We start from the raw sequence: 17,319 nt of genomic DNA on the forward strand, positions 1-17,319 counted from the left end.
CCCAGCACCCAACCTTTGTGCTCTGTGCCCTTCTAGAATTGTTGCTGACATTGCAGCGCAGGAAAAGGTCTCCTGCAAAAAGAAAGCATCTAGTCAAAATACCATCTTTGGAGTTGGCACAGCTAAAGAAATCATCTTAATTCTCTCTCATCTGGTGAGGAGAGAGAAAAGGGAGCAGAGATCGCCTCAGCTCTGCCCACCATTAGCAAATCCTCTATAATTTAGAGTAGACGTAAGGAGATGCAGTGGTGAAGCAGACCTACCTCCGGGCGGCCTCTTGTAATCTCATGGGCTGTTTGGTGCTGAGGTAAATCAAGCAGGCATCAGCCACTTTATTCAGGTCACCCTCACCTGTAGGGTAGAAAAACAAAACAAGCCTCAGGCTCTCAGACTGCATTTGGGACAAGGGATAACCAATCACTGTCTAGGGACCTAAGATTAGCCATGCAAAGCCCTTAGAAGTTTTTTACAATTTCCAGCACACCAGGAATACCCTAAAGTAAAAGGCAAGGTGGGGGGCCAGGGTAGAATGAAGGAGGTGTCCAAGAAGGGAGGTGAGGGACACAAGCCCCACAGAGGATGCGAAGAAGGGGCATGGAGTCTCGTGCAGGCTCTGTGGCTGGGAGACCACGTGGTACCTACCCAAGTCCAGACTTTCACAGAGGGGGCCCAGGCCCTGCAAGACAGCCAGCTGTAGCTTGAAGGCCAGTGTGTGAGAATAAACTGGTCCAGCCCTGGCACTGATGGGGGCCTGGGTGATTAAGGAGCTGGCCAATTTTGGCAGGACATCTTTGCAGAACCTGCTCCGTAGAAAATCTCCACATCTGCTTCCAAGTGTCTGTAAAACCTGCAGAAACAGTTCCCAACCTGGTGACTGCACACTGCTAAAGCAGCAAGAGGGCTGGAACATGTTTGGTAATTCAATTCTATCTAGGTCTCCACTTAGAAAAAAAAATAGAACTACTGCTGTTAATTCCTTGCACACGGTTTGTGATTCTGACAGTTATGAATTCAAAGGTCTCTGCTTCCAAGGCATAGATGCTTCTATCCATAAATACAGATTACATGGGGAGTAATTCCGAGGGAGCTTTGTTGATGAATAATATGATTAATACCTTGATTTCCTTTCCTTTTTTTGGAGAGAGAGAGAAAGAGAGAGAGAGAGAGAACTTAAAGCAGTCCACGTAGATCTAGATCATCTCTAGAATCTCCCTAATACCCCCTGAGAAGACTGGGGCTTTTAACACTTGCTAGCTGAACAAACTCACTCTCCAGGCTCAGCAGCTGCCATGTGAGGACATCAGGGGATGGCACCAGACTGCAGTCCCTGGTTAAGCCAAGGCTGGCCCTTGTGGCTGGAGCCATCACTGTGTTCTGTGTGTTTGACTGCATAATCTCTCATGTACATCAGCCTTTTTCTATCTTTCACAACAGGCAGTCTCTTTGCATGTGTCGTTTAAACTTCCTGTAGCAGAACATATTGAAATGTTTTGCCCTGCTGCACAAGACTGAGCAAACAGGAGGATAGGAATTTCTTTAAGAACCAGTAAGCAAGGCATAATGGGCACTGTACAGCACCCGTCCAGTCTGCAGAGTAAGGGCCTCCTCTCAGGACCTGAGCTGTATCACATGGCTTCAGGTAAAGCACTATTAATGTGTCTGCAGTGGAGAGAGCAGCCGTGCTCACAGTGCACACAGCTTTGGATCCTTCCATTTTTCTACACTGCCTGTCATTTTAAATAACCTATTAATTTTCATAAGGGAAACAGTGCATCTGAGTAAGATTTAGTAATCCCTCCTTCCCACTCTGCCTCCCCCAGGCTCTTTTCTCTCTCCTCCCTTCCTCTTAACACAGACAGACAGACAGAGACAGACACATACACACATACGCATTTTTTCTTTGGAATTAACATTATCAATTACGTCCTTCAAATATAAGCTGGTGTTCTGGCTGCTGGAGATGCCGGGCATCCAGACTGTGTTCCAGCTCCCACCTGCCACCCCTCCCATCTCTTCCCTCTGCCTCATCTTGCTCATCCACTTCCAGTGTATGCTGTCTTGTCTTGCATGGTAAACATATCTCTGTAGGATGCTGTTTAGTGCTTTTTAGAACACGGAAGGATATAAATAAATAAGTAAAAATTCATGTGCTAATCTAAGCCAAACTAACCAGGGAGAATGACATCTGTGCAGGCTGTAGCTTTTCAAAGGCCTTCCCCAGAGTTCTAGGTCATCCCTGACGCAACTGTACCTAAGCCCCACCTGAAAGTAGGTGACTGTGGGCTTGGGCTGGGCAGGTGGGCCCATCACCTTGACTCTCCTGCAGTTCAGGAAGCATGAGCCTAACCTGGGCTCTGTCCCTTACTGGCTGTACAGTCTCAATGTTATTATCTCTGAACTTGGCCAAAAGTAGAGGTAGCAAGCACCTTACAGGTTACTATGAAGTAAGCGTCCATGTGGGCAGTGCCAAGCTTACTGCCTGGCACACAAGAGATGCTCAGTGAACACTAGTGGCCTTCCCTTTACAAGTTCACTCAGCTTTAAAGTCTAAAGACTGTCATAGAGTCTCTCCTGTGCTTTTCTTATTTTTCTGCACTTCTTCAAGCTCTTTGTCCAGAGGGCAGAGAAATTAAAGTGATGCAGAAGATGGGGGCACCTTCCGTGCTTCAGACCTGCATCCCATGACAGACAGGGGCGTCAGTACCTTGAATGCTCTGAGCACTGCCAGGGGGTCATCACTTGTGAGTCGGTGCACGAGTGAAGGCCAGGCCCGATGAGCCAGGGGAAGGAGCTGGTTCTTATGGGTCTGTAGAACCTCCACACACAAACCCAGCACATCCAAGACCTGAAAGAAAAGACAGGATTTCAACAGGCAGTAGAGCTTGAAACCAGATGCCTGGGACCAAATCACAGTTTAACAGAGTGAGTCTGGGAAATGCATTAAGATAGTAATAGAAACTTGATAGACCTTTTGGTTCCAAAATGAACCTAATCCCCCAGTTTTGGCTACTGTTTACCTCAGTCCAGGCCAGATATTAAGAGACACCCAGAATATACAGACAGACTATATACACTTCCTTGCTTTCATGGAATTTACAGTCAGCTGGGAAAGACCTTAGATAAATAGAGAAATCGCTAGTTACTGTGCCAGGAATGACTGTAAAGGGTGTAATGTAAAGAAACAAACAGAAACCTTTAAAGCACAGACTTGGGAAGGCGTCTCTAAGGAATGGCTTCTAAAAGGAGATACAAACGGTGAGCAAGCAGGCACTAGCTCAGCTCACAGTGAGGGTCTCTACAGCTGAATCAAAACAGAGAAGAGCCTGAGGCTGGGATGGACCTCAGGGATAAAGTACTTACTGAGCATGTGCAGTGCTGTGGGTTCCATACCTAGCACCAACAAAACAGCAAACCAAAAGAGACCCAGAGCATGTCCTGCTTAAGAAACGATGGCAGCCACAATAGGAGAAGCATGAGGCCGAGCTGGACCATAGAAGGGCATGTTAGGAAGCTTTCATTGTGTGCTATGTATACTGGGGCATTTCCAAGTGTCTTAGCAGAGGAATGAACCAACATAGACATGTTTCAAGATAGACTAGGTGCTGAGTGAAGAAGGCATGTGAATTGTGTTGGGAAGAAGTGATGAGACCTTTAGGAGATTGCAGCAGAGATGTGTGATCACATGATCTTGGCAGAACCATGAAAGGACTTGAACCTGTTCTGGAAAGCATTTGAACTGTTTGACTTCAGCAGTACTGTGGGACATCATGAGAGCTGCAGTCAGGTGTAGGAGATGAGCAGCAGAGCCACTGAAGGAGACAGGAAGCAGGAAGGTGGAGCAGGCTGGGAAGCTGCTGGGGTCCAGTCTTGCCACTGTTATCCAAAGTGAGCAGGAAGCTGAGGGCCAGCCAATCTCACAGAAGGGTGGGTTAGCTTGGGTGCACACTGCCCTTTTAGCCTACTACTCATCATCATTTGTGTGTGTGTGTGTGTGTGTGTGTGTGTGTGTGTGTGTGTGTGTGGTATCTGTGTACCAGAGTATGTGTACCACAACATTATTGTAGAGGTCTTGGAAATTAGTTGTAATGTGTGGCTAGCCCAACTGACACTCATTCATTCATTCATTCATTCATTCATTCATTCATTCTTGAAACAGGGTTTCTTTATGTAGTATTAGCAGTCCCAGAAGTTGCTTTGTAGATAGTAGATGAGGCTGGCCTTGAACTTCTGTAGATATACCTGCCCCTGCCTCCCAAGTGCTAGGACTACACCTTGCACCAACTGACACTGTTAATAACTGCAGTGTGTACATAGCCATCTCAAAGATGAAGAGTATTCAGAAGGCTCCCAAACACTAAAACTGAATCCTTGCAAGTCATAAGTACCCAGCTCCAAATGCTTGTGGAATGAGGATGAGCTGTCTCATGAAGACCGAAAAGGCTCCACAACACAGACCCTGACACTGGCCATAGCGTGCAGATCAGGTTCCCTGCCTGTACCCCATCATTTAATAAGGCTACTGATGCAGAGCAAGAAGGCAGGTGTTCTTCCTCTTGCTAGGTCAGGGGAGGTTGATGCTTTTCTTTGGCTTCAGAACTTTTCTAGAGTGATTACGAGGGCCCCCCTTCCCTTTGTCCTTTTACTGAGTCACCCGTGTGGCTCAGTCCTCATGATGGGGGCTTGCCTGGGAACTGCTGACATATGAGGGAGTGAAATTGCAGAAAGTGTTAGATTTTTTTCCTATGATGAAAAGAGAAATAGAAATAAGCGCCAAGTTTTAACCACTTTAAGTTACTAGAAACTGCAACCTGTATCAAGTCAGCACAGAAACGATAGCCTTCGGAGCACATGCTATTCTTTGCCTTGGGGACTCAGTGAACCCACCAGGCTCCACAGTTTTCAAGGTAGGGGACTCAGCTCCCTCTTGGCATTTGAGCTGACAGAGAGAGATGTTAAAACTGTCATCCCACAGAAACACTCCTCTTGATGCTTCTTATAAACATCAATCATGGACCAGGAAATGAGGAAATGTGCTTGCTTATCTAGTCACCACTGACCATAACACATCTCAGACTTGCTGCTCTACACATGAAGAGAAGGGCCGCACACTGACCTTCAGGCGGATTTTCAGATTTCTATCTGATAACAAGTGGATGCAGCGCTCCATCACGTCCTTGGCTATCTGGATGTGCACTGGCAGTGGTGGCTCCACATCTGGAAGGGTGTCATTCTCATCCACTTTGGGAGGGGCTGACTGCTCCTCTGAAAGAACCAAATTGGTGAGAATGCTTTAGAAAGGTGCTCCACCCAAAGTGACTGCCAGCTTTAGACTCCAGAATAGGACTTAAGAGGAAAATGACCACAGAAGCACTGTAAGAAATTTAGGCTAAGTTACATAAGAAGTTTGCTAGGTGTAGAGGCACACACCTATAATCCCAAGAGGCTAAGAGGCAGCGGCAGGTAGATATCAGAGTCTAAGGTGAGCCAAGGCTACTCAGTAGGTGACAACCCATCTCCATGCTGGCCAAATACAACACAGGCTCTATGATATGATTTTCTGCATGAGAGGAAGAATAATAAAGTATTGGGAGGAATAGGAAATGGGGTAATAGACAACTTAAAACTTTTTTTATGGCACAGTTCTAATTTGAAGCCCCAGGCTGGGCAGTGTCTGGTGCAGCCTTTTCTCTGTTTTCTTCTTCCTTTTGATTCATTTTTTGACCACACAGGGCCAAAGCTTATTATTTCTACTAGGATCTTTGGATGGCCAGTACCAACACTTCCTTATCTTTGTTCGAGAGCTGACATTATAAGGCAGCCTGGTGCAATACACAGATATGGGGCTTGGACAGGGAGACTCCACAACCTGTTAATGGCCTCTTCTATTATACATTACCTCACCTGCACCAAAGGGATAAGGCCTATATCCATTTGCTGACAAGGAGTGACTGAGGAGGATGTCACATCTCTCATCATCTCCCTACCTGAAATCCAGGCCCCATCTCCACCCTACAGGACTGTTCTGTCTACTTAGAGGCCCCACCTTGCCCCACTATCCCATCAGCAGCTGTGAGTGAGCATTCTCACTGGGCTGGGCATTGCTTCCTTAACTTTTCCTGGGTTCAGATTCCTCTGCTGGAAAACCTGAACCTTATAATACAGCTGTACTAGTCTCCATGGAAGCTGAGAAGATGAATGGAAATGTATCTCACAGAAAGAGACTTTGGATGTATAAGGTGCCTTTATGTGGTTAAACAGAATATTCTTGTCAAACTTGTATCAAGACCAACAATCTTATGAAGTCAAGGAAATCAAATACCCATGAAGAGTGGGAATTGCAAGAGGGACAGGGCTAGCCTGCTTCTCTTTGAAGTAGGGTAGGGTAAGATCTGCTGTTTAAAACTTCACTGTTGTGGAGTGCTACTTCAGGAGTGAGCTTCTGCTTTGGAGGAAGGTTTGATTCATTCCAACTGATCCCAGCAACTATTCACTAGAACCAGAGCCTTGTGTGATTGTGTGTGCATGTGGGTATGTGTGTGTGTGTGTGTTCATGAATATAAAGGCTGGAAGTCAAACTTGGGCATTGTTCCTCAAAATTTCTTTACCTTGCACCTTGTTTTTTGAAACAGTATTTCTCACTTGATCTGGAGCTCACTGAATAGACTAGGCTAGCTGGAGAGAGCTCAGGGACCTGCCCGTCTTCACATCCTCAGTGCTGGGATTACAAACCCATGCCAGGCTTTTTAGGTGAATTCTGAGGATCAAACCTAGGTCCTTATGCTTGCACAGCAAGCATTTTACTGACTGAATTATCTTACCAGTCCAAGATCCAAAGATCTTAGTCACAGAAGAAGAGATTATTGATGGGACTTGAATTTTGCATCAGAATGACAACTTTGATCATGATAGACCCAGTCACTCCCTACCCCTTTCAGAGCTGTAGGCTCAGGTAAGGTTGGAGTATGGTTCATAGAAAGGTTTGGGCTGGGCTGGAGAGATGGCTCAGCGGTTAAGAGCACTGACTGCTCTTCTGAAGTTCAAATCCCAGCAACCACATGGTGGCTTACAACCATCTGTAATGAGATCTGACACCCTCTTCTGGGGCATCTGAAGATAGCCACAGTGTACTTGCATATAATAAATAAATCTTAAAAAAAAAAAAAAGAAAGGTTTAGGTTGGCTCAGCAAAAAAGCAGAAGACAAAGCCTGGCAGGCTACAACAGAGCAAGCACTCTGTCCGTGGGAGCCATACCTGCTCTACTCTGCATGAGCCTCGCTTGGACCTGGGCCACTTCCCACTGCTCAGAAGACAATCTGCTGCATTCACTGTGATGAGCTCTACTCTCCTGTTATCCTGGACAGTATACTCTCCTGTTATCCTGGATGGATATGTTGGCTCCAACTTAACTAGAATCAGAGCACAGCTGGGAAAATGAAAAAGAAAAATAGAAATCTGCTCACTTCCAACCTAACAAACTAATTTGGGACTCAGCTCGATTTAGGATAGTCCTGGGACCATCGAGCTCATTATGACTTGGCATTTTATATTTGCAGAGGCGATTCTAATAATTTATTAATCCTTCCGTGACCTGAAGCTCCAGATTGAGTTTGTGAATAAAACAAGAGGCCAGAGCTGATACTGGCTTGAACTCTCTTTTTCCCTCCTCTCATATAAATAGGTAAGAAAAACACTGCAATCTTTCTCTACCAATAAAGATGAAGCTTATGAATAGACAATGGACCTATAGGGGGATAATAAGAAGAGGCATTAAGAAATATGTCCAGCCAGGCGGTGGTGGCGCACGCCTGTAATCCCAGCCCTCTGGGAGGCAGAGGCAGGCGGATTTCTGAGTTCGAGGTCAACCTGGTCTACAGAGTGAGTTCCAGGACAGCCAGGGCAATACAGAGAAACCCTGTCTCGAAAAAACCAAATCACAAAACCCAAAAAACCAAAAAAAAAGAAGAAGAAGAAAAGAAGTATGTCCAATTTGGGCACTAATCAAAGGCATGCAAAGAGCAATAATAAGCCATTTTTAACTTGTCAACATAGAAAAAAAATGAAACAAGTAATTTTTGTACCCCTGCCATTGTTTAGAAGGTGTAGATTGATCTGGCTCTCTGGAAGGCAATCTGGTCAGCATCAGATGATGTTCTTATCTTAGATGGAGAAATCCCACTTGTAGGATTTATAGAGGTGTATGTAGTGGAAAAGATCACTTAGAATCACCCCTTGCCACACGATTTATCACAGCAAGGCTAGAGGCAACTTCAACTTCATATGGGAGATGGACACTTGGTAGCTGCCACCCCAACACTGAGTATAAAAACCTGGAGTGTCCTTTTAATGAAAACTAGAAAGGATGTGGTACATTTAGACTCTGGTGCAGTGGACACATGGGCCTGGCAGTAATAAGTCCTAGGTTTAGTCCGCATCAGTATAAAACAAAAACAAAAGCAACCATGTAAAACAAAAGCAACCATGTAAAAAACTTTGTTTAAAAAAAAAAAAAAGGAATGGCTGGGCGGTGGTGGCGCACGCCTGTAATCCCAACACTCTAGGAGGCAGAGGCAGAGGCAGAGGCAGAGGCAGAGGCAGAGGCAGAGGCAGAGGCAGAGGCAGAGGCAGAGGCAGGGGGATTTCTGAGTTCGAGGCCAGCCTGGTCTACAGAGTGAGTTCCAGGTCAGCCAGGGCTATACAGAGAAACCCTGTCTCGAAAACACCAAATCCAAAAAACCAAAAAAAAAAAAAGAAAAAAGAAAAAAAAAAAAAGGAATGGAAACTGGAAACACTTTACACACACAGATGTGTGCACAGCATAAGTTTTGGGGCAACTTCTCTTCTACTTTCTGCAATGATTTTGTTGTTTCCACAGTGATCTGTTTCAAGATGGACACCAATGAAAGCAAAATAAATAGCAATTACCTTCTTCAGCTTCAAGGTCAGCAACATTCCCTTCCGCCACGTCCTTCTCTTGGAGGTAGCTCAGCACAAACTGCTCGATGTCCTGAGCTGTGGCGCTAGCCTCGCCAGCTGCTGCCAGTTGCTGCCCCTCCTCTTTTAAACTGCGCTGCTGGAATTGCCCAGTGGAACCCGCATCTGGGAACCAATGTGCTGAAAGAAAACATTATCATGATGACCCTGCTCTTTGGTGACAGGCACTGCCACTTTGTAAGTAGATTAAGCTCTTTGTCAAGATTGGCATGGCTCTGAACTATCCAGACACTGACTACTTCCTGGTGCCCCAACCCCACTCCAGTCAGGTGCCTGACAACTTTTTCAGTGGCTTTAGTAGGTGAGGCATTTTCCTGCCTTAGAACAACTCTTATATACATTGCTCTCGAATGTCCAGAACACTTTCTTTACATCTGGCTAATCTGGATGTAACACATTTTAGAACAACCAGAAAGTTCCCAGTAAAGCTATCCCTTACACAGCACAATTTTCTTCCCCACGTATTTTGTACTGTATTTATTTTGTGTGCACTGTTTGGTTTGTGAATCTTTACCATGGAACTCTTGACCCTAATATGCCCACAGCACTGGGTGGGAACTCAAACAGTGTAGAATGAAAACCCATAAGACTGGAGAAGAAATACAAATAATGTAACTCTGAGAACAAGATATGACCATATCTTATTAGAAGATGTCTCTCTTCTCACTTAGGACTCTAACAGAAAAGGCTCCAAAGCCTCTGACATGTCACCAAAGAATAAACTTTAAGCCATTTCAGTGGTTTTCAGTTGTGCCCTGAGGGGCTATAGATCTCTGCAGAGACCATGACAGGGAACCAGGAGGTAGCAGGTCAGAGTGACTGTGCAGTGTCCACCAAGGGCTAAATTCCTTATTTGACTACAGCAGTTCTAATCTGAGCCATTCTGTGGTATTGAGGCCCTTCAAAGTCTTTAATTAAAAAAGATTCTAAAAAAAAAAAAAGATTCTGAATACTTAAAAAGAAAAAAGCAGCACCTCCAATCTTACAGCCACTGGTCAGTACCCTCCCTTCTGCAGATAAGACGACAAAGACCTGTCCCTTTTAGCAACCAATAATCTCCTTTTCATTAGGAGCCATTGCCCAGAACCAGAAGAGCAAAAGGGAGGTGACAGGTTCAGGCACCTGAGACTCTCACAGAGGAGTCAAGATGTTTGCGAGGGGCAGTGTCCTGGCCACTAGGTGGACATTCTTATTATACATAGAGTTAAACATCCTCTTAAAATTTAATTTAATTTTGAAGACAAGGCAGAGACCCATTTGCCTCTACCTCCTGAATGCAGGGAGTTAAAACTGTGCTAAGTGAGGCGTTTCTTCAGTGTCCCACTCCCAGGTATAACTTAGGCTCTGGGTACACTCTAAGGTGCTGGTCCCAAACGGTTAAAGTCCAGCCACAGCACTTCTGCTGTTGGAGTCCACACTGCAGATTATTCTACATTCAGAGCTGGTGTCAGATTGGAAAATGTCTTTGCTCACAAATGGGTTTTAAGCATATGAAAAGAAGCTCAACTTCATTCTTAATGCAAATTACAACTATAATAAGGTGCTATTTTTCTCCTATTGGATTAACAAAGATCAAAAGCTCAGTAATAAGAAAGTATGGGTGAAGGTGTGGCAAAATTGGCACTTTTACATTGCTGAAGGAGCTTAAATTGGTACAACCTCTTAGGAGAACAATTTGATATTCTCAATCAAAAATTTAAATGTAAAACTCTTGAACAAGTTTTTTTTTTTTTTTTTTAGGGAATTTATACTACTGATATACTGAAGGCAAAAGAAGTGCAGCAAATGTAATCTGAGACAAAGGCTGAGAAAGGACTGAAATGCTAACCAAGAAGGGCTGGTTAGACTCAGTGCTGTGACCCAGTAAGGTGTGGTGCAGCCTTGTGTGCATGGGGTAGCCCCCACACCCCAGGGTGGATGGATCGGGACAGGAAGACCTCCTGGTTCATTCTTGCTGTGAATGGTTCTGCTCTCACCGGGGCTCCTGCTGCTTTTCAGTCAGTGCATATGAAGCATGCATGTTCAGAAGCTCAATGCATATGAAGCATGCATGTTCAGAAGCTCAATGCATATGAAGCATGCATGTTCAGAAGCTCAATGCCCTAAACCATGTATCTGGCTCTTTCGTGACTTTTCAGAAATTCTTTGAAAGCAACTTCCATTATCATCTTAAAAGAAAGGCCATCTGTTGAGCAATTTGATGACAATTGCAATGCTAGCATCAAGTGTTGCTGTGATCTGTGAGTGAGCATTAATTTTACGACTTACTATTCAAAATGCAATTACATAGTGAGTTGTTTCAAAACTTGTGGAAAATCCATCTCCAATTTTGTCTTACACCCCCACCCCAACACACAATGTTCCAGACACCTCAACTGTCCAATTTTCCTTTCTGTAATGTGGACCTCACTCTTCTACTTCAATTTTAGAAAGTCCTACACAGGATGTTTTGACATTTCTCTTTCAGATTACCAAAGACATCAGAAATCTAAGAAAATTCAAATTCCAAAATCCAAATCTGCTACCTCGTGAAAAGACACATTTCCTATGCTTTAATTTTTTTAATTATTTTATGTATATGAATGTACTGCTTGCATGTATGTGTCTGTGCACCACTTGGGTGCCTGCATTAGTAAGAGGAGGGCATCAGATACCCTGGGACTGGAGTTACAGATGTTTGTGACCCATCATGTGGGTGATGGGAGCTGAACTTGGTTCTTCTGCAAGAGCGAAAGTGCTCTTAACCGCTGAAAATCCCTCCAGCTTCCTAAGCCTTTTTATAAAATGCTTAAATTTTAAACTGAACTATAATCTAGCCCCCAGTGTAGCAGAGATGGGACATCTAGGCCACAGAAGCTGGTCCCAGACTGTAATGTCTAAGTAGTTAGCTGCCTGAGTCAGAGGTTCAGGCCAGTCTACTGTGTGGGTTTTGTTCATGGCTGCTTTGCTAGTAACTTTTAGCATAGACAGGAGTTATGGTTAGGATCTGAAACACCTCCCAAAGGCCATGTCCCTTAGCTAGTGAAGCTATTTGAGAGCTGGTGGCAACTGTAAGAGCTGGGACTTAGGTGGAAGAAGTAATGACTGTAGGTATACCCAGGAAGTCCTGATTGACACGATGCAAACAGCCTTCCTCCACCATGGCCCTTGACTAAAATGCTTCTACCTTACCACAGCGCTAAAAAGCAACAGAACTGGCTGACTCTGGACTAAACTTCTGAGACCACAAGTTAGATAAACCTTCCCTCTTTCAGGGTGTTTGAGCCTCAGCACTTTGTCATGGTTTTGAGTGACTGCAGTCTAGACTAAACTTTATCCCTTGGCCTGTGTGCCCAGCAGGACTGCCCTATTTGCTGTGTAATTATATTCTCTACAGTATCTTCTTCAAACACTTCATCCCCGTGTATGAATAGTAGTCACACCACTCTGCTGACAGTGTTCTTAGAATCACAGAGAAAGTGCCACCACCATGCACAGCCTGGCAGCCTCCTCCACCTTCAGGTCACAGTCTTAGTGGTACTTCCCAGAGAGGCCCTCCCTGACCATTTTTCCCTTGCATAAGGTTTTCATTTCCTTCAAAGCACTTATCAGCAGTTTCCTGAGCTTGCTTAATGCTTTCATTACTTGTTTATCATTTCTCTCAGTAGCAGGAAAGCTCCTCGAGTCTGTTTATCTTGTTCACGCCGTAGCCTCACTACTTAGAGTAGCCTCTGACACACAGCAGGCATCCTTTATGAGCAAAGCAAGTATTCACACTCTGTGAACGCTCATGAATGAACGAGTGAACACTGCAAATGTCACCTCAGAGCAGAGCTAGTCCTTGTCCCAGTCGCTTCTCCTAAGAAAGTTTCTCACATGATCTTGTCCTTTTAACCTGGTAGAACGAGGTCAAGGGTCTTTCCTCTGCCCCTTTCCTTGGGGGCTATTAACAGCACTGGAGATATGTTCTTTGGATTAAGGCACCAGAATATAGCTCTATGTTTTTCATTCAATGATTAACTGTCCAGCTGAGGGATTTATTTCTTGATTAGCCATGGTCTTGCTATACAGCTCAGGCTCGCCTTGAATTCATGATCCTCCTGCTTGGGTTTCCTGGCAGCTGGCATTACAGGTATAAATCTTCCAAGTCTGGCTTTTTTTTTTTTTTTTTTTTTTGTGGTACAAATTGTGCCTTGTTAATGGCACAATAGGGTAGCTTACAGATACCTGTAATACCAGTTCCAGGGGATCTGATGCCCTCTTCTGGCCTCTGAGGACACTGCATGTATGTGATGCATACCCCCAAACCCCTCACCCAAAAATCAAACAAATCTTAAAAAAAAAGTTAAAGATGGTCATAGTGGCACATTTAATCCCAGCACTTAGGAGACAGAGATGGCACAGCAGTTAAGAACACTGGCTGCTCTTCCAGAAGGTTCAGGTCTAATTCTCAGCACCTACATGGTATCTCGCAAGCTAACTTCAGTGCTAGGAGATATAGAGCCCTCTCCTGGCCTCTTCAGTTACCAAGTACACAGTATGGTCCACATGGCTATAAAAACCAGACAATTAAAATTTCAATTCCCTACTGGATCTAATGGTTCATACCTGTAATTTCAGCACTAGGAAGGCTGAGGCAGGAGGGACGCTGCCAGTTCCAAGTTTAGAATACATAATGAGTTCCAGGGCAGTCTGGGTTGCAGAGTGAAACCCTGTCTTTAAAAAGGCACCAAACCAAAATATTCAATTCCCTAGTAGTTTTAGCCACACACGGCTACTGGCTATTGTAATGGGCAGAAGAGACATAGATCATTACCATCATCAGAGAATTCTATTAGAGGGTTAGGGATGGGGTTCAGTGGTAGCATACCTGCTTAGCACATGTAGGTTCTGAGTTCAATTCCCAGAGCCAACCACTACCCAAAGAAAGAAAGAAAGAAAGAAAGGAGAAGAAAGGTTTTACGTGTGGCTATAGCTCTCTGTGGTGGAGCATTTCTGCCGCTCCTGGTCTCTACTAGCACAGATACTGCCGGTTCTAAGAAGCATCAGTAGCAGCATAGTATATTGGGAAGAATAAACTTGCCACAAATCCAACTTTAACCCCTATTAATAATGTGACCCTGGCTAAGCAGGTTCTCACTGAGCCTTGGTTTTTCTTATTTGTAAAATAAAAAAATGCTAGCCTTTTTGGTTTATATCCTTGCTATAAAGCAAGGCTCAATAAATGGTAGAGATATTCAAAGTATAAAAAATAAAGGATGGAGCTCAACAATCCCCTGTGGGGTTGGTGAGACTACCTTTCCAATGTTCTCTATAGCACATTCGTGAACATGGACTAAAACAAGAACAGGAAAATAGGATCCTGGCTATCTCAATTGGAGTCAAAAAGGGCTTTCAACGTACCTAATGCTGCCAGCAGAGCATGCAGAACGCTGACAAAGGAAGCAGCTCTCTTATCATAAAATTGGTCCAGAGTGGCCAAGACATCTTGAATCACATCTGCTACCAAAGGAAGTAGGCTAGCATCTGAGTTCCGGAGCATGACTTCTAGGACTTTAGGGGTATGAGGGTGCAGAGTGAGGTGGCGCAGATTTAAGGAGATTCCATTCACCAAATAGTCTGAGTTCTGATTGATGAGGTGCTGTACAGAGTTATAGCCACAAGCGTGGCAAATATCTACCATGGTGCTAGTAGCCACTTGACTAATGAGCAAGGTTTGGTCTCCCGCCTTCTCCAGGACTGGATAGAGAGCTGACATCAAAAGCAAACGAAAGTCTTTTCCTAATGCATGAGCAAACTGGCCGATGCCTTCCAACTGAATGCATATCTGCCAGATGTTACTGTTCATGGAGCAGATAGTGGGACTCGACTTTGACAGGGCTGGAAAAGATACAACTTGGCAGGTGTGGACACCAGATGTGACAGCCTGGAGGCCTTGCTGCTTCATCACCATCCCCTCCTCCTCCTCAGCTTCAATACAGGTAATCAGATACCAGTTTTCTTGGCTTGTGTATTCCTCTAGGATAGATTTCACAATCTCTCTCAATTCCTCTAGGCTCGTGCTTGTACATTTGTTATGAATATCTTCTACATCCAGTCCAGCAGCCCCTACCACCAGTTCATTCACAATCATGGCAGCTTGCTTCCGGAAAACTACAGATGTACGGTACAGTTCCAGAAAGTGGTCTACAAGTAGATACAGGTCCCCATAGTAACCCAGGAGCTGACAGATTTTCCGGAGGAGCAGGAAGACTCTTTCATCAGTGAAGCATCGGAAGTATCGCCTCTGGATTCTGCTCCATGGCCGAGCAGCTGAAGCCTCTGCAGAAGCACTCAGGTTGTCAGAGTTCCAGCGCCGCTCTTCCACCATCTTGACATCAGCCACCTCTAGCTCCAGTACTTGGATGAGGGCCCTGGAAAGGCGCTGCACATGGGCCACAGAATTGAGAATCACATGTACTTTGGGGCCCAACAGTTTCAGATACCCAAGTAACAGAGAAAGGGTAGAGAATTTTCCCTGATCATCCTGTGTGTTCATCAGGCGGGGAAGAGACGTGGCCAGTGAATGCAGGCTTTCTGACAAGATGTCAGCCAAGGCTCTGCTGCCCACTACTACTTTCCGATCTGCAAGACGCCTTAGCACTGTATTGCACTGGGCCTGGACTTCAGGACTTTCATCATTCACTAGGCCAACTAACACCTTCAAGAGGGGACCTGTGGATTCAACCAGGGACTGAGTACACTTCAAAAGCAGGACCTCCACAAACTCTACCAGTTCCAGCCTCACCTTCCAGTGTGGGTGAACAGAGACACAGTCAATTATCTTTTTAATAAGAATCGCCAACTTGTCACCAGTACTTTTTACCCAGTCTGCTTCTCTGTGAATCATCAGGGCTGCCACTTTGTGCTCAACTGCAGGCTTTGCTCGGACCTTTGGGATCCTTGTGAGCTGTTCATCAGCCATGATGAAGCTCACAGTCTTGTAAAAGACCTTGAGAGAAGACACAACAATGCTGTGACCTTGTTTAAAGTCTCCTGTGATGACTCTGGTCAGTGCAGTTGAGATTCCAGGTAGGAAAGATGCCAACAAATCCCCCAGCTGCTGCTGCTCCAGGTCATCCAAGGGCCTCGGATGGTCCTGACATTCACACTGAAGGAGGAGAACCTGTAGACACTGTAAGGCAGCAATTTTAATCTGTTTTGACTTCTCCTGCTCTGCCAAGCCCAACAGTAAAGACACAGCAAATCCTAAACGAGGCAGAATGGAGGGCTCATAAAAAGTCAGAATGATGTCCCTGTAAGCTGAGTGCATTAAGGTGCTAAGTCCCTGGATCACAGCCAATTTCAACTCCTCTGACAAGGCTGCGGGTTTCTGGGAGCTGGGAGAGTACAGACAGACGGAAAGTTCCGAGAAGAGCTCCTGGAGAAGCTCCTGCTCTCTCACACATGTTGAGGACAGGACAAAGGTGAGGCATTCCACCACGCTCTGCACTAAACGCTCTTTTTTGGGCCCTGGGGTCTTCAGGGCAAATCGCAAGGGGAAGAGAATGTACTGCTGTAGTTCCTGGAGGGCAGTGTCACTTATGGCTTGTAACTGTGTCTGCAGATGCTCCACATTCTCCACTGTCTGGGTCTTTGTGAGCTGAACACAGACTGGACGTAAGACGCCAAAAGCCTCCTCAGGAGTGTCAAACACCGCCATTGTACAACCACCTTCCCTTCACCGAGGAAACATCCTGCAGGCTAGAGGAGAGAATCATCTCAGTAAAACGGGTCAAACTCAAAGCAAATACAAAGTGAAGGTCCATCGGTCCGACACTGGGATGGGGGCCCAAGTGCTAGCCCTTGCAAAGGGGGACAAGGAAACTGCAAAGAACTAACTCCTCTTACTGGAGTGTCCCCAGCTTAGTGAGAGATGTAAGCAGACGCCAGTCTCTAGGGATTAGGATAGACCTAAATTTAGGTTCTAAGTGAGCAGGGAGGAGTCACATCCCAGGGAAAGCCAGAACTGAGTTTCACAGTAGCATGCCTGACCAATGACCTAGGCCAGGCCGACTTTGGGTTTTAATTCCTGGACTGCTAATAGAGGCAATATACAGAGTAAAGCACACTTGGTAAGTCAGTGTACATTTTCATGTGTGTACAGACCTACAGACGATGTTTTTAGCACCTGAGAAGGCTTTCTCGTGTCCTTTACAACTGATTCCTCTCTCCTCTACAACTCTCTCCTCTTCTCCCCCTACCCCTGGAGATTTCTTTTGCCTGTTCTTGTCACTGAGAGATTTTAAGTGAAGTTGGGAGGCTATGATCATCTTTATGTGGACGGAGGAAGGATCAGAGCTGGGTGA

At 45.2% G+C, this 17,319-nt stretch overlaps 1 protein-coding gene across 1 annotated transcript in view; it reads right to left on the minus strand.

Moving 5' to 3' along the window:
* Nucleotides 1–17,319, minus strand: part of Tti1 (TELO2 interacting protein 1) — a 48,802-nt gene that overhangs the window by 11,221 nt on the left and 20,262 nt on the right. The window contains exons 2-7 of the mRNA XM_052184146.1: nucleotides 14,375–16,714; nucleotides 8,924–9,112; nucleotides 5,114–5,262; nucleotides 2,705–2,845; nucleotides 643–847; nucleotides 264–351 (exon numbers count right to left, since the gene is read on the minus strand). Coding sequence (XP_052040106.1) covers nucleotides 264–351; nucleotides 643–847; nucleotides 2,705–2,845; nucleotides 5,114–5,262; nucleotides 8,924–9,112; nucleotides 14,375–16,673 — 3,071 coding nt within the window. The 5' untranslated portion in view covers nucleotides 16,674–16,714. The remainder of the gene's footprint in view (nucleotides 1–263; nucleotides 352–642; nucleotides 848–2,704; nucleotides 2,846–5,113; nucleotides 5,263–8,923; nucleotides 9,113–14,374; nucleotides 16,715–17,319) is intronic.

This window comes from Apodemus sylvaticus, chromosome 5 (genome assembly GCF_947179515.1).
Source record: "Apodemus sylvaticus chromosome 5, mApoSyl1.1, whole genome shotgun sequence".
In the NCBI taxonomy this organism is placed as follows: Eukaryota; Metazoa; Chordata; class Mammalia; order Rodentia; family Muridae; genus Apodemus; species Apodemus sylvaticus.